At 45.4% G+C, this 24,282-nt stretch overlaps 1 protein-coding gene across 1 annotated transcript in view; it reads right to left on the bottom strand.

Moving 5' to 3' along the window:
* The window catches only part of PPP1R21 (protein phosphatase 1 regulatory subunit 21), an 86,757-nt gene that overhangs the window by 34,381 nt on the left and 28,094 nt on the right, over positions 1-24,282 (bottom strand). The window contains exons 5-13 of the mRNA XM_055120211.1: positions 23,227-23,391; positions 23,006-23,064; positions 21,622-21,716; positions 18,030-18,082; positions 17,311-17,460; positions 14,993-15,094; positions 14,819-14,907; positions 12,148-12,284; positions 7,221-7,313 (exon numbers count right to left, since the gene is read on the bottom strand). Of these exons, the coding sequence (XP_054976186.1) occupies positions 7,221-7,313; positions 12,148-12,284; positions 14,819-14,907; positions 14,993-15,094; positions 17,311-17,460; positions 18,030-18,082; positions 21,622-21,716; positions 23,006-23,064; positions 23,227-23,391 (943 nt within the window). The remainder of the gene's footprint in view (positions 1-7,220; positions 7,314-12,147; positions 12,285-14,818; positions 14,908-14,992; positions 15,095-17,310; positions 17,461-18,029; positions 18,083-21,621; positions 21,717-23,005; positions 23,065-23,226; positions 23,392-24,282) is intronic.

Below are 24,282 nucleotides of genomic sequence, written 5' to 3'. Positions count from 1 at the left end.
GGTATCTCCCTGGTCTCCTGAGCCCCTGAGTGAGATTAATTTTTACAAATTTATTTATTTTGCTGTACCTCCAGAGATGCAGAGTCTCTTGCCCGCACCTGGCTGTTTTCCCCGGGGTCCCTCGGAGGGGATGGGCTCCAGCTTCCCTCCTAGCCTGAGCAGAGCTCCCAGTGGCCGAAGACCTCTGGAGCCTAGCCACAGCCATGCTCAACACGTTCCTCTCCACACGTTTGGACGAGCCTCACACATGAAGGAACCAGCAGAGGAACCCAGGTGTGTGGGACCCGGGGCTGAGACCTCCAAGCCTGCTCAGATTGGGACTGGGCCTCTTTCAACCAGATTTCCCATTCCCCAGTAGCTAGGCAGTCACACCCAGGGAATGCCCCCAGCGCCATGTTATCCCATCAATGGCCAACATCCAGAGACTTAAAAGCAAACTCCCAGAAGCGCGACCTTCACTACCTTACCACCTAGCCACCACCACACTCCAGGCCACTTTCCAGACGAAAGAGGCATAAGACACTTAATACCCATTTTCCATAATTGTGCACCATATTTGATGGGCTTCAAATATGGTGTAAACCATGGATCACACCTGTAGGAGCGATTGGAGGCTGCCCTAAAAGCCTCCATCCCTCTCAGAGAGCCCAGCAAGCTACCAAGGGTACCCCGCCTGCACGGCAGAGCCTGACATGCTACCCATCACGTATTTGATATGCCAAAAATAGTAACAACAATGGGCCTCATTCGCCTGACACTGAAAGAGCACCCAATACAGTAGCATTAAGAAGGATGAGCAAGGAGAGGCCGATAAAATCTCAGGGACGAACTAGACTGCCAAAACGAAGAAAGAATAAAATGACCATCTATACTTTCAATGCACGTATGCTGGCATCAGAAGCATCCATCTAGGACCTGATGGTGCAAGTGCAGAAGATCAACTATGACATCATTGGTCTGACAGAAACGAGAAGGCATCAATCACCATCATGCCATTTTTGACACTGGAGAAGAACAGTTCCTTGGAACATGCGACAACAGAGGCGTCGATGGCGTCAGTGTCCTTGTCAACACAAACTTGGCCATGAGTATTGATTCATTCGAATGCCTAAAATCCTGAATCAGACAAATACGCTTGAATAGATGTGGCTCACTGCTGGCAGTTTCTATCTTCATCGTCTACGCACCAACATCCAACTATGATGAAGAAGAAATTGAGAAGTTCTACATGGAGCTGGAGAAGTTCTACAAAGAAGACCACACCTTCTACAAGATCATTGTCGGTGATTTTAATGCCAAGATAGGACCGAGAAGGTCACTTGAAGAACTCCACATTGGGTCCCATGGCCTAGAATGCAACGAACAGGGTGAGAGACTGTCTTGAGTTCATCATGTCAACCAAGACCATCCATGGTAACTCACAGTTCCAGAAGGCCGAATCTAAACGTTGGACATGGGAGTCTCCCGGTGAACAGTTCCACAACAAAATTGACCATATCATATTCAATCGAAGGTTTTGCCTGACCAATGTTGCTGTTGTCCCAAAATTCCAAAAAGGATCTGACCACCGTCTCCGTGCAAAATTCTACTTCACTGAGTGGGAAGAAAGGTCTGCAAAGTTTAAGTTTAAGAAGAGAACTCCCAGAATGACCACCAACTGGGAGCTTTTTGGCACTATTGCATCAATGTGGGAAGATGTCGTCATTGACAACATCAACAAGGAATACAATCGCTGGTTCAGCACTTCCATGACTGTGGAAGAATGCCGAGAGTGGGAAAGCCACAAACAGACGCCTGTCTTTGGAAACTCTCGAGCTCATTCGTCAACGTGGTTTGGCACGAGCCTCAGGCAACCACAAGCTAACGTCCGAGCTCGCAAAGCAGTGCAGAGAAGCAATAAAGGAAGACTCAAAGAGACAAGAGCAGCAGTGTTGGCCAATGCAGCAGAAGCCGGGAAAAGTATTCGCAACGCTCACCTGTCCTTCGCCAACTACAAGACCAAGGTGACTGCCCTCCGACATCCTGATGGATTATCCCATCTTCCAGAAAGGCAATGGAGAGGATTATTCACAGCTTCTACTCGGATCTCTTCCAAAGCCATGTCCACCTGCCCATATACCAAATTCCACAGGATGGATATGTCGTTCCCAATGTCCTCCCTTCCGAAATCTGACATGCCATTTCGTCAGTAAAGACATGTACAGCACCCGGTCCAGACAAGGTCAGACACGAACACCTGAAGAATCTGCTGCCAGTACTCATCAATACAGTGGCCCGGCTCTTCACACGCTACCTGTCTGAATGCAAGGTTCTGTCCCACTGGAAAACCAGCAAAACTGTTCTGTTGTATAAGAAGGGAGACATTCACGACATCGGCAAATATCGCCCAATCTGCCTGTTTCTGTTTTTACAAATTGTTCACTCGAGTCATCCTGAATAGAACAAGCAGAACACTAGATGAAGGACAACCATGTGAGCAAGCCAGGTTCTGAAAAAGATTCAGCATGATCGACTATATCCACACAGTGATCAAACTCATTGAAGTTTTGCGAGAGTTCAAGATGCCATCCTGTCTAACGTTCATCGACTTAAAGAAGGCCTTTGATTCTATTGAGACTGAAGTGGTCATCGAAGCCCTAGCCAAACAGGGAGTTTAAACTCAGTACATCAAGATCCTCCTCAAGCTATATTGCGGATTCACCACCAGGATCTCACCATTCTACAAGGAAGTGATCACTGACATAAAGAGAGGGATTCGACAGGGCAATACCATTTCACCGAAACTCTTCAGTGTCACCCTTGAGAACATCATGCGACGACTGGAATGACAAGTTCCAGTAATAGTGAAGATAGACAGTCTGCAACTATACCACCTCTGCTTCGCTAATGACATCATTCTCATAACACCAAACATTAGCCAAGCAGCACAAATGCTGGCCGACTTCGACCTCTAGTGTGGAAAGGTCAGACTGCAGCTGAATGTCAACAAGTCAATGCTCATGAAAAAAGAACTAGTCCCTGATGCTCCATTTGCTCTCAATGGCATGAACATCTCCGAATGCAGCAGCTATGTGTACCTGGGTCGAGAACTCAACATGAGGAACGACTTGGTGCCAGAACGGCGAAGGAAGAAGAGAGCAGCGTGGAACACCTTCAAGAGAATCGAGAAGTGGTTAAGAGGATGGAGAACCTCCAGCTCCGGGCACATCTTTTCGACTCCACCATTCTTCCTGCACTAACATACGCCTCAGAGACCTGGGCCCTATGCAATCAGGATGAGAACACTTTCGGGTATCCCAAAGAGGAATCGAAAGAGCTATGCTAGGACTATCACGTCTCACTCAAGTGAGAGAAGGATTCTGGAGTTCTGACCTTTGTTGATGGTCAAGAATCAAGGGCGCTGTCTCTTTTGCCAAGGCGTCGAAAATCAGATGGGCTGGACACATAATGCAATTCAGAGACGACCACTGAATTAGAGCTATTACCAACTTGATTCCACAGGACGTCAAAAGAGCGCGTGGCCGCCCACCAATGAGATGGTCAGATTTCTTCGTCAAAACCCTGAATGAATGGTTTGAGGCTCTTCCCATTTTTGGAGTGAGCAGACATCATTGGGCTAAACTAGCACTCGACAGGGAAGAATGGAGACGTTACTGACGCCTGCTAGAGCAATCGAAGATCAACGGGATAACAAGTGATAACAACAAATGATTTTGCTGTATGAAAAAGTGCTCTACATCACTAATCATCAGAGAGATGCAGATCAAAACAACCACGAGATACCACCTCACACCACAGAGGCTAGCACACATCCAAAAGAACAAAAGCAACCGCTGTTGGAGAGGATGTGGGGAGAAAGGGACCCTTCTACACTGCTGGTGGGAATGCCGGCTAGTTCAGCCCTTTTGGAAAACAATATGGACGATTCTCAAAAAATTAGAGGTTGAGCTCCCATTTGACCCAGCAATACCACTGCTGGGAATATATCCCAGAAAAGCCAAAAAGTATAGTGGAAATGACATCTGCACTTATATGTTCATCGCAGCACTGTTTACAATAGCCAGAATCTGGAAAAAACCCGAGTGCCCTAGAACAGATGACTGGTTGAAGAAACTTTGGTACATCTATACAATGGAATACTATGCAGCTGTTAGAAAAAATGAGGTCATGAGTGGATCAGCATGGAAAGTATCATGCTAAGTGAAATGAGTCAGAAAGAGAGAGACAGACATAGAAAGATTGTACTCATTTGTGGAATATAGAATAATAGACTATCAGACTAAAACCCAAGATTAGTAGAAATAAGTACCAGGAGGTTGTCTCCATGGCTTGGAGGCTGGTCTCTCATTCAGGGCAACTCAGAAAAGGGAACACCAAGTAAAATGTGGTCGGAGGTCATGCGGGGGAAGAGTGACGCGTGCCGAATATAGACTAGAGACTGAACACAATGGCCACTCAACACCTTTATTGCAAAACCACAACACCTAATCAGAGAGAGAGATCAAAAGGGAATGCCCTGCCATAGTGGCAGTGTGGGATGGGGGGAGACGGGACTGGGGAGGGTGGGAGATATGCTGGGTTTACTGGTGGTAGAGAATGGGCACTGGTGAAGGGATGGGCTCTTGAACTTTGTATGGGGGAAACATGAGCACAAAAATGTATAAATCTGTAACTGTATCCTCACGTTGATTCACTAATTAAAAATAAGTAATTTATTTAAAAAAATAAAAAAATAAATTAAAAAAATGATTGTGCTGTGCCAAGATTAAGCCGTGGACCTCATACATGCAAGGCAGGCACTGTATCAATGAGCTACACAGGTGCCCTAATTTACTATTACTTTACAGTTAGGCAGCCTGGGGACAATAGTTCTGTCAGCTGGTGCACAAGCCCTAGCCCCACCAGAGTGCCCCAGGCACCACCACATTGTCCCTGTGTCACCTCCGGAATCATGATTTTTCTTTTTTCAGTTTAATTACCATGAGATACACAGTGACAAAGTTGTTCAAGACTGAGTTTCAGTCCTGCAATGTTCCAAGGCTTCTGCAACCTGTCTTTTCACCTTACAATGCTGCCACTGAAAGGGTACCAGGCGCATCACTTTACTGGCCCCACAGTTTTTTAATCTTGGCCATTATATTATTTATATATTTAATGAACATATATTGCTTTTTGGGCCGGAGTGATAGCATAGCGGATAGGCTGCCTTGCACACGGCCAACCCGGGTTTGGTTCCTCCGCCACTCTCGGAGAGCCCGGCAACCTACCAAGAGTATCCTGCCCACATTGCAGAGCCTGGCAAGCTCCCCATGGCGTATTCGATATGCCAAAAACAGTAACAACAAGTCTCACAATGGAGACGTTACTGGTGCCCGCTTAAGGAAATTGATGAGTAATGGGGTGACACTGACAGTGACAGTTATATTGCTTTTAATATAGCTGTTTCATTGAGATTGAGATTTAACCTGATCATGTTTTAACATGCAATTTTGGTTGCATAAATGATGTTTTATTATTTCTATTAAATCCAAGTATTTTAATTAGTGTTCCTGAAAAGAAATTTTAGCTCAACCAAAAGGAAGAAATCATGTGACAGACCAGATAGGTGTCCTCCACCTCCTACAACTTCTCAGATCAGAGACTAATGCCACAAGACAGAGGACAAAGAGGATCTTGAGGTCTGTTCTGCTTCTTTCTGTCCTTGAAAATAAACATCCTCTAAAGAGAGAATCCGAGAACATGCAGGGTGTTTGGCAAGCGGACTGCAGGGGCGTGTTGCTAGGTGGATAGCCCAAATGTGTCCTCAGCTAGCTTGGGTCTGTTGTGTATTACTCATAAAAAATGAGTGTTAATCGGCACTGAAAGAAAGGAACTGCTTTAAGAGAACTCTTGTTTTAAACCTTTCCTTTCCAGTTTCTCCATGAATTATTGCTTAAGCAGCAAGGAAGTGGGGGAGGGAGCTGCTGAGTACAAAGAGAGACAGAGAAGGACGAGGCCGTAGCTCAGTGGCAGAGTTCCATGCTTTGCATGCATGAGCCCCTTGGTTTTATCCCCGGCACCCAAAACAAAAACCGCACCGGTGAGAAAATCAGAGATTTACAAATCTGTGTATTTTACAAGGGATTAAAATAGGAGTAAATTATCTTTTAACAAGTGATGTTCTGAATGAGAATTGCATGGTCTTTAGTCTAAAGCAGGGAGGGGCACAGGAAGCAAAGGGAAAAAACCTCTGGTCCTCATCACATGATTCATTCCTTTTTTGTTGAGTTAAAATTTATTCTCAAAGAGCACCCTAAATAATTAAAATGTTTGGATTCAATAAAGAATAAACAATGAGATTAAGAGATTATCCAATACATATTTGAGTCTTTTTTGTTTTTACCACTAGTTAGAAGCATAGTCTAGGCCCCTCAGCTGTAGCCGTTAGTGATCGTTCCCACCCTCTCCTTCATCCCCTACCCTACAGGCCTGGAAAGAAGAGGAGAAAACGTAAATGCCATGCAGATACTACGAAGTCAGAATTCGCATCACCCGAGGAAAAGCAGGTAAGACACCGTTCAACAGACCATGTTCCTAGCAGCATACAAAGGCCTGGCCCAAACTGGGGTGTGGGGAGGAAACACAGTTATCAAAGCAAGTCCCGGACTCCTACCTGTAAACCCAACTCCAGGGCTGCTCGCTAGCTCCGGCCTGGGGCTCTGCGGAGGGTCTCGGAGGGGGTCCCAGTTCAAGTCCTGAGTAAAGCCCCAGCAACACAGGCCAGCCTGCTTCAACCCCCACCCACTGCTGAGAGCCCCCCACCCCCCACCCCTCCACAGGAATTTCAATAGGCATTTTGGACATGAAAATGCACAAGATGGAGGGACGTCACAGATTCTCTCTGGGACTTTAGGCCTCAGTCTCATCTCTTCGGTGTCTGAGTCCAACGGGGAGAGGCATCTTGCTAAACGCCTGTGGCAGCCTGTGGGGTGCGGTCACGGCCACACACCTGCTGTGGGCTGGGCTCAGGGCTTCCTGGCCAGGGCACCGTGCAGAAAACTCTCTCCAGCGCTCTGCTTGGCCTCGGAAGCGAAGCAGCCAGGGAGGCCGAGGCAGCAAGCCGAGCACCCCTGCCTTCTTCCGGGCTCTACCCGCGCTGGGCTATCTGCTTAAGTCTCATGCAGGCGGGCAGAGAAAGGGGGTGGAGGTTTTCGGCTTATTTGTGCTGTGTCAGGCCTCACCTTTCGTGACATCGTGAAGCCCTCGCAGCGCGGCACCCACGCGTGTCAGCACAGAGCCGTAGTTGGCCCGCAGGAGTCCGTCGGGCTCCGTGCCTAGGAAACAAGACAGAGACCTCAGCACTTTCCGCCATACCTAGGAAAACCAGGAGACTCCCCCCTCCCCGGTGTGTGCTGAGAGAGAGAAATGCCACTGGCATTTCTAATGGTTCAGGATCAACTGACTAAGCCGGATTCTTTTCTGATTCTTTTCGAAATGAAGGGTTTGATGAATTTCACCTTGTAGCCATAATGCAGTTCTTCCTTCATTCTTTCCTTTCATGTGACTACTTACTGAACATCTGAAAATATTATTCAGGCCCACAGAGCTCTACTTCTGGTATCACAGCACGAACAGCCCCTCAGATCCAGTTCCAAACAAAGTGGTGAATATTGTTTTGGAAGTGACTCAAAGGCAGAGAGCAATGAAGAAGATTCACAGGAGAAAATCAGTAACAAGTCCTGCAGCACAGCGAGACTGCAGTATCCGAACCAAGGTGCCTCTCTCCTGTCCCCTCTGACCACAGAGACTGGAAAAGCCCACAACAGAGGCTGCCCGCTTCCCCCTCCCCTTCCTTCACTGGCCCCCAGCTCAGAGCGCCAGGCCCTTCCGTGGACATGGTTCTGCACATGAGACAGAGCCTGTGGACCAGCTCGATGACGCAGTGCTCCATGAAGGAGGGAAGCCGGAATAAGTCAGGGGAGTCACCCTGAGAGAAGCAGATGGTTCTGCCCACCCACAGCCCGAGGACAGTACAGCAGGTAACATGCTCACCTCCTGTGTGGCTGACCTGGGTTCGATCCTCAGCACCCATACAGTAACCTGAGCCCCAGCAGGGGGACTGCTGAGTGCACAGTAAACCCTGAGCACAGCCAGGTGTGGGCGAAAAGCAGAAGAGAGTAAAGAAGGGAGGGAGGGAGGGAGGGATCAAACCAAATCTACTAGGTAGACAGCATGTCTAGAAACACAGCCCTAAAGGACCCTGTACTTTACTCGAACAGTCCATGGGCAACAAATCCCGCAGCCACGCCGGGCACAAGAGCAGTGAGTGACTCCCGAAGCTCCGATGCCTATGCAGGGCAGGGCCCTCAGCGAGTCCTCCCAAACCCCTGTCATCTCTGGGCACTCTGTAGGCCCAAGGCTCAGCTTTTATTGTTTGTTTGTTTTTATTCTGGAGCCACACTGGCAGTGCTCAGGGCTCACTCCTGGCAGTGCTCTGAGGACCATACGGGATGCCAGGGATCAAACCTGGGTTGGCTGCTGCCAGGCAAACACCCTCCTCCCCGCTGTACTGTCTCTCCAGCCATGAAGTTAGAAGCAGCAGCAAGACACAAAACTTACACTCTGAAGACAACAGTGTTTAGAGAAATTACAGATCTGCACAGAAGGGAAAGCATGCCGTGCTTATGGTGTCTAAAATTTTAACATTCTTAAGATTCCCCGTACTGCCTTCCTAGGGGCATCATGTCCAAGTCACAAACTACACACATTTAGACTCTCCGCCTCTGGCACCAGGAGTCTAAAGTCAAGGAGTCGCAGGGCAAGGTTCTCGCAAAGACCCAGGGAATCTTTCCTTGCTTCCCTGGCTCCACACGGGCCTGGGTGTGTGGCAGCACGACTCAGCCCCGGCGTCTCTCACGCGTCTTCTCCCCTCCGCCGCTCCACAGCGGAGTCTCTGGGTGTCTCCAATCTTCTCATCCAATGCCTTGCCTAATCCTGGCCCTGTGTGGTTGACCCGAGTGCAGGCCCCTGGGCAGTACCAGCAGTCATTACTCAGTGCAGAGCCAGGAGTAACTCCAGAGCACTGCTGGGTAAGGCCCCCCGCCCCAAAAGAAACAAAAAAAGAATGACAGTCACTAACCTGGTAGGGCTCTCTCTGAGCCAACAGGATCACATCTCAATCTGATTCCACCTTCAGAGACCCTGTTTGCAAATAAGGTCACTAACACAGACACCAGTGGTCAGGGACCGACATACTTTCTTGGGAGACACATTCTAATTGCAAACTCCCCTAAGCTGACCAATAGATCAGGCAATTCCTGTCAGAATCCCTGTCAGAATAACTTCTTGGTATAAGTGAACAAGCTGTTTCAAAAATTCACATGAGACTGCAAGGGACCCAGAACAGCAAAACAAACTCTGCAAACAAGTACCAAGTAGGCAGGACTCACAACTCCGGATCTCAAACTTATTACAAAGCAATGATCATCAAGAAAGTGTACTGGCAGTATAGATATTAGAATAATTGGAATGGAAAATATTCCAAATACAGCAACTCATGTATTTGATGAGAGGCTTGTATATAAAATACACAAAGAACTCTTACAGCTCAATAATAAAAAGACAACTAAAATTTTAAAATTAAAAAAATAGAAAAAGATATTAATAAACATATCTCCAAAGAAGCTAGACAAATGGTTGATAAAGACATGAAAGATATTCGCCATGACTCAAAAACAGGGAATGCAACAAAACTCCAATGGGAACCTCTTCAGGAGGTCATATATGACTATGATGGCTAAATCTAAAAGTAACAAAAATTATATGTGAAGCCAGAAAGATAGTAAAGGGGGAAGGCAGTTTGCCCTGCACCCGGCTGACCCCAGCACCAGTAGGGGTAACCTGCAAGCCCAGAGTGAGGAACAAGCACTGACTACCAATAGGGTGTGTCCCCCAAACAAAACAAAACAAAAGTCTGACGAGAATGTAAGAGGATCAGAACCCTTGTGCAATACGGGTTGAAATGTAAAATGCTACAACCACCGTGGAAAGCAGTCTGACAGACCGCCCAACAGTCAGAGATGGAGATGCATGCCTGGGCTCTCCTCTCTACCATGTCCAAGAGGGAAGAGACTCCTCACAACCTGCTCGTGAGTATCCACCACTCTTCATGACAGCCAGAAAGAGGCAAGTGACCCCAACATCCATCCACATCTGGTGATAAATCACATGTGGCACATCCAACCCATCAAACGCTTCGGGACGGGGTTGAGCTACACCAGAACACGCTCGGGGCTTCCTCCGGGCGCTGTGCTCGGGGGTCACTCCTGGTGCTGCTCAGGGGTCATGTAAGGCAGCAGGGGACCAGAGGGGACCACTATGCCTTCTCTTTCCAGCCACCACACCACAGAATATTATTCTACAATAAAAAGAAATGAAATGTTGATATATACTGTGACTTGGCTGAATCTAGAAAACATTATGCTAACTGAAGTAAGTCACAAAAGTTCACACACGATACCATGTATATTCAATGCTCAAAGCAGGCAAATCTATAGACAGAAAATAGATCAACAACTGCCTAGCGCTGGGCAGGGTACAATGAGGGAATAAGAGAGAAAGAGTTACATTTGTGGAATATAAAATAACATAAATAATATGAGACTAACACCCAAGAATGGTAGAGACAAGGGCCAGGAAGACTGCTCCACAGCTGGAATCCTGTCTCCTGAGCTGGGGGAGAAGGCAGCTGGGATGAGAAGGGATCACTAAGTCAATGATGGGTGGAAGGATCGCTCGGGATGGGAGATGTGCGCTGAAAGCAGATAAAGGCCCAAACGTGATGGCCTCTCAGTATCTGTATTGCAAACCATGATGCCCAAAAGTAGAGACAAATAAGAAAATTGTCTACCATAGAGGCAGGGGGAGGAGAGGGATGGGGGGCAGGGGTACTGGGGACATTGGTGGTGAGAAATGTGCACTGGTGGAGGGATGGGTGTTTGATCGGTGTATGACTGAAACTCAAACATGGAAGCTTTGTAACTGCATCTCACGGTGATTCAATACTAAAACAATAATTTTTTTAAAAAAGAGAGCAAGAGTTAAAATGAGAAGGGCTTCCGCATCTGCTTCCTTCTCAGCGCTGGGAGTTGGAACCAGACATACGCACACAAGGTGCCTACTTTACTGACACAGGACAGCCCTGGCCCATCGTCCTCATTCTTGAGAAGAAAAAAATTCTAACATTGATTTTTGTGACGGTGCACATATCTAAGGATATTATAAAAACTATTCAACTGTATGGCTTACCCAGGTAAGCTGTGTGGCACTTTAGTAAACTTTATCCCATTAAAGGTATTATAAAAGACAAATGACTCATAGGACCAGGAAAGACGCAGCATTCTTTTAAGTAAAAAGTTGTTTTGGGGGGGCCACACCTAGGGGTGCTCAGGACTCGTTCCTGGCTCTGCACACAGGACTCACTCCTAGCAGGGCGAGAGAAAGCATCTGCGGTGTCAGGGAGCAAGCCCAGGTCGGCCGCATGCGAGGCAAGTGCCCTACCCACTATCCTGTCACTCCAACTCCAAGTCATGGAATTCTTAAAAGAACATTATATAAAATGCAGTCTGTTCAACTACCTGGGGGGAAGAAAACAAACAAACCCAACTACCTTCTTTTCAACGGGAAACAAAAACATATTAACTGTGCTAGTTAGTGGAAAGCTGGTACATCTACTTCCACTTTACCCTTCTCTATTTAAAAAAGAAGAAAGGAAGAGAGTTAGTATTTAATGCAAATCTACAGCGGTACATTCTTGCTTTGTTTTTCCTTTGGACCACACCCAGCAGTACTTAGAGGTTATATGGGATGCCGGGGATGGAACCCGGGTCTGCTGAGTGAGGCACACTACCAGCTGGACTATCTCTCTGGCCCCATCCACTCTGAATTCAACTCATTAGTCACACTTACCTCCATTTGGTAAGTGGGAAACAGGCACAGAGAAGCAAAGTGATTTGTGCAAGGTTATAAATATATAAGGAACTAGAGAATCTGAATTCCAGTTTTGCTGACTCCAGATTATAGGATCTTCGCGTTCCCATAAGCTAACCCGCCTCTCCCTTTCAACTTCAAGTATCCCTCTTCAAGTTGAACCAGGAGGAACATACTTACTTGGCAAAGCGAGAAGCCCAATGTAAGTTTGCAACTTCTCAAACACAGCTGTCATTTTTTTCATGTCTTGAGACAGCTCTAAATTCCTGGCTCTTAACGCAGATGTGCAAAGAGAAGATTCACATTCTTCTTCTAAACTAGGAATGGGTAGATATTTTTAAAGTGAGCATCTTGGAAGATTTTCAGTTAGCTATAAGACACCATCTAAACTATCAAACTATCCAAACTTATCCAAAGAGAGGGGCTTTGCTAAAAAGAGGAATTTGATCTCATTCTTCATGCCATTTTTTTTTTTATAAATACTATGATACATGCACCTGCTTTCTGCAAATGCCAATGAACTATGAGGAATAAATGTAAAGGCAAGTGTTCTTTATCTTTCCATCCTGAGAGCAGGTGAAAGATAGTTCCCTTCAAGATGTCTTGGAGAAAGTATTTAATTGACTGTATTCATAAACAGGAACTAGCAGAGAAAATCCTCTCTGCAAAGCACGGGCTGCCATGGTGCGTGCAATCTCCACAGCACCAGGGCAGAGAGGAGCTTCTTAGAAACGTCTTCAGTGTATGCAGTTTCAAAAACCAAGAAGGTGGAGAGAAAAAAGTAAACAACTTATGGGCTTAAGTTTAAAAATAAATTCCCGGGAGCTAGAGCAATAGCACAGTGGGTATGGAAGTTTGCCTTGAACTCGGCCGACCAGAGTTCGATTCCCAGTATCCCATATGGTTCCCTGAGCACCACTAGGGGTAATTCCTGAGTGCAGAGCCAGGAGTAACCCCTGTGCATCGCTGGTTGTGACCCAAAAGCAAATCAAATCAAATGAAAGTAAATTCCCCAACATTCACAAAATACATCATTTCCATCTTTAAATGGTTACTAAGGCAAGCTTAACTATAGGAATTTTTAAAAACATGTATTTTTTTAAGCGGATGTATTCTTAATAGTGTTAATTAAAAATGTGCTGGTAATCAAATAAAACGCTTTTTAACCAAGTGAGGAAAGTTACGAGCTCAGCAATGATAACCATACCCTTACCCTGGCCCTGGGGGTTCTTCTCTCAGCTCCTAATTAGGGCAGCAGACACCTGCATTAGTTACTATGCTCATTTACTACTCAAGCATATTTAACTCAATGACCAAAACCAAGCACAACCATGAATGCCTGACAAGGCAGGAGGCAGGAGGCAGAGCCGAAAGCTTATCAGTTGGAACATTACAAGAACAGGAATCTTAGATCAAGGAACGGCTTCCCTCTGTCTCTAAAAATATAACGGCAAAAAACATAAAAACAAGCAACTACTGCAAGCAGAAAACATACTTTTGCAATGGTTCTTAAGATTCTCTTCAAATATAAGACAAATCAGTAAATTATATTGAGTTTAGTGCTATTTAAACTTCTGAAGTTAATTTTGTCTATTTATTTACTTAATTTGGGACTTTTTTTGGGGGGGGTCACACCCAGCAATGCTCAGGAGTTACTCCTGGCTCTTCGGGGGACCATAAGAATGCCAGGGATTGAACCCGTGTAGGTACTGTTGCTTGGTGCTCTGAATTCAATTTTTAAAATCTGAATTATATGGAAACATAACATACAAGGATCTGAATAAAATTACAATTTTAATTTTATTAACAATTAAAAATATTAATTGATTTTAAATAATAAAATTATGTTTTGAAGTTGAAAGTTACTACTTTAATTTTAATTGAAGATAATTAAAATAATTAAGTAATTTAAATTGTAATTTAAAGTATTAAATAATAAAACCATATAATTAATAATTGAAATTACTTTTTAATAATAAAATTTTATAATTTGAAAAGCTGAAAGTTATTACTTTAGCTTTATAAGAACTTATAAACTACAATTACTTTTGTATTTTAACATCTACAAGTATTTCAGGTACGTATTTTCTAAATATTATTTGCAATATTACATATATTACATATTTATGTTATTTCTCTTATGTTTTAACATTATTTGCAGTATTACTTATATTACATATATATGCTCTTATTTCTCTTATGGTCTAACTTTATTATTTTTTAAGCTGAATCCGAGAATGAAAAAATACAGATGAATTAGAAGTCTTAGAGTTTTAACCAGAAGCATAAAAAAATAAAAAGTCTCATCAAATTTTGTTTTATTATTATTTTTGTTTTGCCTATTCAAAAACATTTAAAGTGGAAACTTAAGGTAACCAAATGATGTATTCTACAAAGGCTAGTAGATAGTTTTTAGTTTATAATTAAAAAAGGTCACCAACAATAAAAACAAAAACTATAAAATTCTGAAAGAACCTAATGATGATACATCCAAATGCAATTGTTATAAGCCCATTGAAATATTTATAACAAAAATGTAATAAATACCCAACTAAATAATTCCTCAATAAATGTGTCATTGAAAATCACTAAAAATGGTTTTCATGTTGCATAATTTGGTTGTAGCAGTAATCACTGTACCAAAGCACTGAAAAACAAATCTAGCTGACAGACCATAATTCAACTTTCCTAAACATGAGGTCACGCTGCTCAACTCATGGTTTCCTTTTCCATGAAGTCTAAACGATTTATGGTGCAGAAAGCTCAGGATGTCCATTATTACTTTATTACCTCCAGCATGGGCTGGGGCCACCCAACTGCCCAAGCCCCAAGCGTCACGGCAAATAAATACCTTTTTAACTGATAAGGAAGAATCTTTCTAAGAAAACAGATGTAAGAGGTTAAATGCTCTGAAAAAGTTTTCAATTTCACAGTTGTCTCCTGTAAAGAAAAACAACACCAAGGTTAAGGAGTCGTCTGACACAAAAACAAGCTCCCAGTTCTGGAAGTGATAGGAGAGAATTACCAGGACGGTCACGGTGTCCTCGGTGATGCTTCCGAGGAGCTGCAGCATGCCTTCCTCGAGGGGGCGGACGTAGGACGCGTTCTCATGGAGGTGCTGTGAGAACTGAACAGAAGGGGCGCAACTGTGAGGCACACAGCCAGCCCAGAGTCAACACACTTGAACTGGGCTCCGTCAGAAACCCGCTTCTGGTTTGGTGGCATTTGGTCATTACACAGAGGTTCTGACCCTTCTCCCAGGCCCCCTGCCGGCGTGACTGAGGAAAGGGGCAGGAACGTGGAGGAGAGCAGGCACCAACAGGGGTCTTGCCCTCCATACCCGCTTCTTTTTCAGGGGACCAGTTTTGTTTTTTTAAAACAAGACTAATAGATTTTTGAGCCATATACCTCATTTTTTTAATTTTTGATTTTTGGGTGTTTGGGCCACAGGTGGCAGTGCTCAGGGCTCACTCCTGGCTCTGTGCTCAGATGAATCCTGATGGACCCCAGGGGCCATACTGGGTGCCAGGGCTCTAACTTGGGCCAGCCGCATCCAGGCAAGCACCCCGTGCCCGCTGTACTACTTCTCCAGTCCCCTCTCTCATTCAGGGGGAAAAGTCTACATGAGGACGGTCTCTTCTTTGCTTTGCCCACACCCACCAGTGCTAAGGGGCTTCTCCTGGCACTATGCTCCAATTTTCCGAGTGAGCCCTGGAGATGGTGGGGGCCACAGGGTGGGGATTGACCAGAGACTCCCACATGCCCAGCGCGAGCTCAGGCCCTTGGAACCATCTCCCAGGCCCTGGTGTCTATGTTTACTTCACAGAGTGTTTAGGATGAGCAATATCCAGGAGTGGAAAAATCATAAAAATGAAGATATCGAAACATGTATGTGCTGGAGAGAGCGTACAGTGGGTCAGACAAACAGGGTCTGACCCCCGGCACCACACAGAGTCCGCCAAGGCCCACCAAGAGTGATCTGGAGTACAGGGCCAGAGGAAGCGCAGAGCACAGCTGGGTATGGCCCCAAAACAACACACACAAGCACTTACAACCTTTTGGATGGAGTGATAGCACAGCAGCAGGGCATTTGCCTTGCACGCAGCCAACCCGGGTTCGATTCCCAGCATCCCTATAGTCCCCTGAGCACAGCCAGGAGTAATTCCTGAGTGCAGAGCCAGAAGTAAGGCCCGAGCATCACCGGGTGTGACCCCCCCCCAAAAAAAAATTAGGGTCAAAGGCAACACATCAGGAGAACTGATCACATACTAAGCTGGTGGGGGAGGGGCTGAAAGAGAGGGGAGTTGGGGTCCTCGGGGGCAGCTGGGGACACTGGGGACGTGGGTGGTGCTGGCATTACATGAAGGAGAACCATCACTGGCAGGGCTGTAAATCGCAGAACCTCACTGAAAATTTTTCCTTTAAATTTATGACCGTCACTAGTACTTTAGATTATAATTACAAAGGACTAATTCAGTTTTAGGAACAGATACAGAAAAAAAAATTTGAAAAATTTTAAAACAAAATGATAATTTTCTTTTTTGAATAATATCATAGGTTAGAATAACTAAGGTAAGTTATAGAAAAATTTATCATTTAAATGAAGTTTTACATACAAGATCAACAGACTTGAATTTCACTGTAACTGGGCATAATCTGAGACCATGGGCTTGAGACGCAACTAATTCAGCTGCCAACTTTCCTTTTGCCTGGGATACTTCGGGGAGGGGAAACCGACAAGGAGTGGGTTTAGAGCTGGAACATTATATGCCAGAAACACTCATGTTAGCAGCTTTATAAATCATAGTGTATAAAAATTTTGTTTAAATAAGTTTTAATCAATTAATTAATTTATTTATTTTATAGGGGTTGGAGCAATAGTACAGCAGGTAGGGCGTTTGCCTTGCATGTGGCTGACCCGAGTTTGATCCCCAGCATCCCATATGGTTTCCCGAGCACCACCAGGAGTAATTCCTGAGTGCAGAGCCAGAAGTAACCTCTGAGCATTTCTGGATGTGACCAAAAAAGAAAAAATAATTTTATAAAAAAATTTTTATTATTTTATCTGTAGTTTATTCATAAATATATTTAATATTTATTTATAAATATATTATAAATACTTATTTATAATATAGTTAATATCATTTATAATTTTAATTTTTAATTTATTTTATAAATTAAATAAATTAGTATAAATATATGTTTGCCCCAATTTATCTATAGGGTCAAATCTATGACTGTTTTCTCCCAAGTTTTTGACAGTACTTTACAGTTGCACAAAAATGGTCTGGAAATGAGTAACATGTCTTCACACTACTGAAGGGAAACAAGGCGTCCTGTTACCTTCTGGTTCAGTGGAGATATAGTGTCAATGGCAGAGTCAACAGGGAAAATCTGAATCCTCTGTTCTGTGTAGGTGTGAAAGTTCAAAAGTGCCGTCACAAGATCTTGAACAAAAGCAAGGGCCTGTCCGGTAATATCCCGCATTTTCAGCTTTAAAATTAAAAGTGTACAGATTAGAGCCAACTATCCAATTATTTTTATCAAATTACATTACAAAGTCTACTTCTGAAGAAAGCATTTGAATTCTAATATAATTATTCCTTCATTTAAATTCACTTGTTTCCGCTTGAATTGTAATGTTCCCATCTAAATAAATTGCAAAGTCTCCAATTTTGGCACATATACCTCCTTTAGGTGACGAAGCCACTGCAGTGCAGGGGGTGCCAAACCAGGGGGACGGTGTAAGCCACAAACGAGGGCGGCCGACTGTAAGCCCACTGCCTCAAGCGAGAGCGGATGGGAAGGTCTCTAGGGCTTACAGCCAACGAACAGCAAGACACATCATTCAAAGGGCGGTTTCCCACTTGGTCAAGCCCACCCATCAATCCTGGTATCTGGACCCACAGTAGCTGGAAACCTCTGACTTAGCAGCTGTGGGGTAAACTCAGACCTAAGACTTAACCCGAAAGACTGAGCACCCTGCAGAGGCCCCACCAACTCATTCTGGTTCCTGAGAGTCTGACAAGCCCAGAGGCTGAAAATAAAAATTTCATCTTTACCTGATGTCTCCTATTGTGGAGTGGGACATTCAGAGCATTGTACTGACTATATTCTACAAAACAAAACAAAAACAATGTTTGTCCATTAAATCTCTCATTTGACACGCACAGAAAAACTGCATAAATGCAAAGTCACAAATGTTCCCCAGCCAGACCAGCTTTTATGGAGGAGTCTAGAATGATCAAAGTCAGTAATCACAGCTCAGGAGAACAGTGACGCTTACATATATTCTGTTGTTTCTCAGAAAAGTATTTGGGATAAAACAAATCAACAGAGTTCCCATTTCTAAGAATGTTTGAAGAGTTTCTAGGGTCCCAGGTTCATATGCTCCCACCTTCCTCCAGCCCAGACTCAGCTCGCCTAGCTTTACCTCAGGCCCCTAGGAACAGGGCTTCTGGCCTTCTCAGGCCCTGGCCTCCTCAGACCCTGGCCTCCTCAGCCCTGGCCTCCTCAGGCCTTGGCCTCCTCCGACCCTGGTCTCCTCAGGCCTCAGCCTCCTTAGGCCTCGGCCTCCTCAGGCCCTGGAAACCACCCTCTTCCTTAGAGCCTGGATACTATCCTATCACGCCTTCCCTCAAAAAAACAAATACCCGTTGTAGCTTGGGTATATTTTTTGGAACGGGGTGTCACCCAGCAGTGCTCAGGGGCTACTTCTGGCTCTGTGCTCGAGAGAACTCCTGGCAGTGCTCCAAGGACCATATATCATGCTGGGGATTTGAACCCGGGTCACAACCACCACAGTGGCATGTCAGGCACGAGCCTCACTTCCTGTCCTACCTCCCCTAACCCTGGCTGTTTAGCTGCATCTTGACGGTGACTTCTTCCCCTTTCCTGTAGCACACGGAATTCTCTGCCTTCATTCATCCCGTGCACGCACCCCCTCTGTCGGAGCACTGGGTGGTCATCCTTCATACTCTCCATTCCCACGGATCAAAGGAAAACATCAGGGCCGGAGCCATAAGATGGGGGGAGAGGGCATTTGCTTTGCACGTGGCAGACCTGGGTTTGATCCCCAGCATCCCATATGGTGCCCCAAGCACTGCCAGGAGGAACCCCTGAGCATCACTGGGTGTGACCCAAAAAGCCAAAACAAAACAACACAAAACAAAAAACAAAAAAGAAACCTGTTTCTGTCAATTTCCCTACTGCCTATTCACCGAGCAGCCTCTGCTAGCAACGGGCGTTCACCTGCACGCTGCGGGGAAGCCCCCCTCTCAGAGGCCCTCCCCAACGCCACCACCCCCAGTGGCCTTTGCCACCTCCTTTAGTTTCTCCACAGCAATGGAAGGAACTGATGATCACCGTCAGGTCAAACACTCCCTTCTCTAGGGCCAGAGAGACTGTATAGCGGGTAGGGCATTTGCCTTGCACGTGGCCAACCCGGGTTCTATGCCCGGCATCCCATATGGTCCCCCAAGCAGCGCCAGGAGTGATTCCTGAGTGCAGAGCCAGGTATAAGCCCGAGCATTGAAGAGTGTGGACCAAAAAACAAAAGAAGGAAAGGAGGGAGGGAGGAAGGGAGGGAAGGAGGGCAGGAGAGAGAAACCCACTCCCTTCTCCAGTTTCCGCCTCACTCCATTTCCCCAGCAACTTCCACCTCTGCACCCAAGACCCTGAGCAAAGCTCGTGTCCTCTACAGCCCTCCATTCCACCTTGCCTGCCAGGAGGGGTTGGCGCTACTTAACTCCAACAGGGTCAATAGCAGCTCCTCTCCCAAGGTCTAATCTGTCACTGATAAACAATTACCGATCAATAATGACATATACATGAATATTAAATAGGAACAAAATTAGCATCCTCATCTTTCCTGTCCAACAAGGGACAGTGGCCATAGACAGTGACGCCTCTTGCTGCCGTGTCTTTTCCCCGACGACTCCGGCCCAGGCATCCAGCCCAGCGCCCAGGACAGCACTATACGACATCGCCCCTCTCCCTCCACTGTCACCTCTAACCGGCTGCCGGGAAGTGCCGGTAATCTCTCTACGGCCTTCCCTGGGTCAAGAACTTCTCCAACAACCCCACTTCCCGGCCAACTAAGTACCCAAGTTCTCTGCGCACAAGCTTTGGCACCCAGGCCCACTCAGACACTTCCCCAACTGGCCCACCCGCATCTTCCACGACCCTCTCCTCGTGGCTGCTCATCGGACCCTGACCGCATCTTTTCTCCTACTCCCATACTCGGAAATTCCCTTGCTTGCTCTCCTTCATCTCTGCCCAGTAAAACTTAGGCATCGAGGCCCAGCTCAAAGCGCAGGCCTCTAACACCTTCCCCGAGTCCCCGCCATCTCGCCCGCAGTAACCCGCCCCTCCTCTGAAACGCTCGCTGAGGGTCTTTCCCAAACTGCTTGGCTTAGCTTAGATTTTAGACATTTCTTATCTTCTATCTTCCCTATTAGACTCTAAATTTTTTTTTTTTTCATTTTGGGTAACACCTGGCAATGCACAGGGGCTACTCCTGGCTTTACACTCAGGAATTACTCCTGGTGGTGCTCAAGGTACCATATGGGATGCTGGGAATCAAACCCTGGTCTTCCTTTCCGGGTGTTCAGCATATTCCGGGTGCTCTCTAAATTATAACTAATGCAATAACCTACCTGAAGCTGGGTAAGCTCTAAAAGCAGGTGCCACAAATATTGGGAAAGAAAGCACTGTAGCACTGTTCATCGATTTGCTCGAGCGGGCACCAGTAACGTCTCCATTGTGAGACTTGTTGTTACTGTTTTTGGCATATCAAATACGCCATGGGGAGCTTGCCAGGCTCTGCTGTGTGGGCAGGATACTCTCGGTAGCTTGCCAGGCTCTCCGAGAAGGACTGGGAAAGGAAAGATGAATCCAAATAGGATTCAAAAGGAAAGCATGAGGACCTGATGACTAACAGACTCAGTGATTACTGAGAGAATGAAATGCCAAGGTTTCGAGTTCAGCAAATAAAAGTATGCTCATGCTATATGTGTTAATACAGAAATGAGAAACACGTGTAGGTCTCAAAGGGCAGAATTTAGATTTCTGATATAGTGACACAACGCTTTCAGGTTTAGCTCAAAATTAGCTGTGTTTTTTTTTTTTTTCACTCTTTTGAGGTCTTCCCTAGGAAAAGGGGAGTAAAATTTCCTTTTTTAAAGTTCTTTTTCTTGCTTCTGGTTGTGTAAACTACCAGCCTATTCCACAAAGAAACTGTACGCAAGGTTTACCTACATCAGCTTCCTTAGAATCACCGGGAACTGCCCAAGGGGCAAAAGGTACAAGACTGAGACAATCCACCTCACAGCACCCTCTTTGGTCACGAGCAACTTCAGGGACCTACTATGTGCAGGGTGTTTCTCACCTCTGGGTATGTCAAAGATGCGACATACTTGTTTTCAATCGTAAATTTTGACTTCTCCCAAGAATGTTAGATTTCTAGTAGTTCTATGACCCTTTAAAATCTTCCTAGGGAATTGAATGTCAAAGTTTATCAAAAGAACAAAAACCAAGCAAACCTCTGCTGGTCACTAAGGGTGTTTGTCAAATACATTAGAAATTATTTCAATGAGTTGGATATCACAGAGAGATCAAAGTTGTAAATAATGAAAAACTGAACATAATACGTACTTGTATCATTAAAAGGTACTTTTTCATTGATGATTGATAAGGATTCCTCTAATCTACCTGACAAATCTTCATGAAGACTTTTTAACTGTAATTGACTGAAAGAAACAAAAACATAAACAGAACATACATTATTACCAGTCATACTTTGCTTCTCAGCTCAACAGCTGCTGGTATCAGACTTTTAAATAATGTGCCTAAAATGTGGCATATACTTGGAGGTAGGGAGATGTAAAAGATGAGTATTTTAAAACAAAAATACCAGAACCTTGATTTTTTTTTGGGGGGAGTGGGGAATCACACCTGGCAACGCACAGGGGTTACTCCTGGCTTTGCACTCAGGAATTACTCCTGGCAGTGCTCGGGGGACCCCATATTGGATGCTGGGAATCGAACCCAGGTCTGCCATGTGCAAGGCAAACGCCTTTCCCACTGTGCTACCACTCCAGCCCCCAGAACCTTAAGACATCTGTTGAATCATGTGGAACTTTATAAGAATTTATTACAGTCCGAGCATCTTAGAAAATCCTAAATTTATTCCTGAGTACAAAATAAACTTAGGTAAATTATAAAGTTTCTCTTTACAACATAACAAGTTATGGTAATATACTTTACCATAACAAGTATATTACGGTAAAGTCCTTTTTTAAAATATCACATCACATTTCATTTTCCTTGAACACAAATATTTTTGTTTTGATTCAATTATGAGAATACAGTTACACATATAAACCATGTGTGAAATTCAACCATTACAACCTTAACTGAAGAAATTTACCTAATCAAAATTACTAAAACCTAAAATGTTACGTGATTCACCAAATAAATGCTGGAGCATGCTTTTACTACAAGTTGTCCTTTGTTCTTTTGTTTTATTAAACAGAACAAGTTTTCGTGGCTAGTCTATTTTGTTTCTGACCCACATCCAACCCTGCTCAGGGCTTACTCCTGATTCTGTGCCAGGTGCTGGGGATCGAATCGGGGTCATCTACACTCAATGCAGGCACCTTAATCCCTGCACTGTCTCTCAGCTCAAACAAGTATCACTTTACTGTGAGGACTTAGATACCTATAAACTGAATACATAACCTTCATTCTGTTCAAAATGTACCATAGGCGGGGAGGCGGCAGTGGCCAGCAGCCTTCCTGCAGGCTGTGAGAAGGCCCTCTCTGCAGAGCGGGGTCTGAAAGGGCTCCGGTCCCCAGCCCAGGAGCCCAGAACATACCTGCCACAGCCCAAAGCATCCGCACTCTGAGCACAAGTGCAGAGTTGCCCTGCCCGACAGTGGAACAGTGTCTGAGGGTGCCCCACCCCACCTCATCTCAACTGTGGGGCAATGTCGCCAGAGGAGCAGGTCTTCTGAACCTCCTTTCAGGGCCCACATACCATTCTTCAGTTCGAAGTCGACACTCCTTGGCCTCCTTTTCCAGGGTCTGGGATTTGACCTGCATGTGGGAAGGGAACAGAGACAGGTGGTTGACATGCAGGCACCTAGACAGACCGTGAGAACTGTCGGGCCTGGAGTCACCGGCTGGGCTTTAAGTATGGAAAACAGACCATCTGGAAGAGCCTTGACCCTCAGTGCTCTCGCCAACACAGGGGCTTACCTCTAGTTTGGCCTTGTCATTCTGCAGCTTCTCTATGGTCTCCATGTACTTCCGGGTCAGGCCGTCCACCACCGCCTGGTTCTGGGCAGCCTCTGTTTCCAGAGAGGACAGTCGGTTCCTCAGCTCCGCTTCCACATGCTTGTGCTTCTCATCAGCTTCGAAAAACTGAAAACAAAAGATTTTCTCTTCTGACAAGACCCTAAAATAGACCAATGAACAGATGCACGCCAGCAGTGCTTCCCACTGGGCAGTTCCCACGGCACCATATGCCCACCGACCGAAACCCAACGGGCCTGGCTGCGGGGTCCTCACAGGACGGCCAAGGGGGCCAACGCCGGAACTGCTTCACAGGCAGAAAAGCAAAGCAGGACAGAACTCGAGGACCATCTGCCAGACGCCTCACAACTCGTATACAGTAGAAGTTAACTCTGCACATACACCCTACTCGGAAACCTTCTCTGAAGCCCCTTAACTCCTTCCTCAGTCTCATATCCTCCTTTCATTGCTTTTGTTTTGTCGTTGTTGGGGCCCTACGGCGATGCTCAGGGTGTAGACCTGGCTCTATGCTCGGTTCACTCCTGGCAGGCTTGGGACCATATGGGATACCAGGGAAGACAGACACCCCTATACTCGCTCTCTGACCCTGAATGAACTTCTAGTGCAGTCTTTTTTAAAACAATTTAAATGGGCCAGAATATAACACTTCTATAAGCTGACTTCCATGACTGAATAGTCAAAACTTAAATCGATATAATTTCTGAATCAGTTTAAAAAACAAAGCTCGGGGCTGGAGCGATAGCACAGCAGGTAGGGCATTTGCCTTGCATGCGGACGACCCGGGTTCGAATCCCAGCATCCCATATGGTCCCCTGAGCAGCGCCAGGGGTAATTCCTCAGTGAAGAGCCAGGAGTAACCCCTGTGCATCACCGGGTGTGACCCAAAAAGCAAAAAAATAATAATAATAAAAAATAAAAAACAAAGCTCTTTTCCTCCATATTAGGAATACTAGCTAACAAATAAGAATACTTAATAAGGGGGACTAGAGAGGTAGTACA

Source organism: Sorex araneus, chromosome X (genome assembly GCF_027595985.1).
Source record: "Sorex araneus isolate mSorAra2 chromosome X, mSorAra2.pri, whole genome shotgun sequence".
NCBI lineage: Eukaryota > Metazoa > Chordata > Mammalia > Eulipotyphla > Soricidae > Sorex > Sorex araneus.
This window is presented reverse-complemented; position numbering and strand designations above follow the sequence as displayed.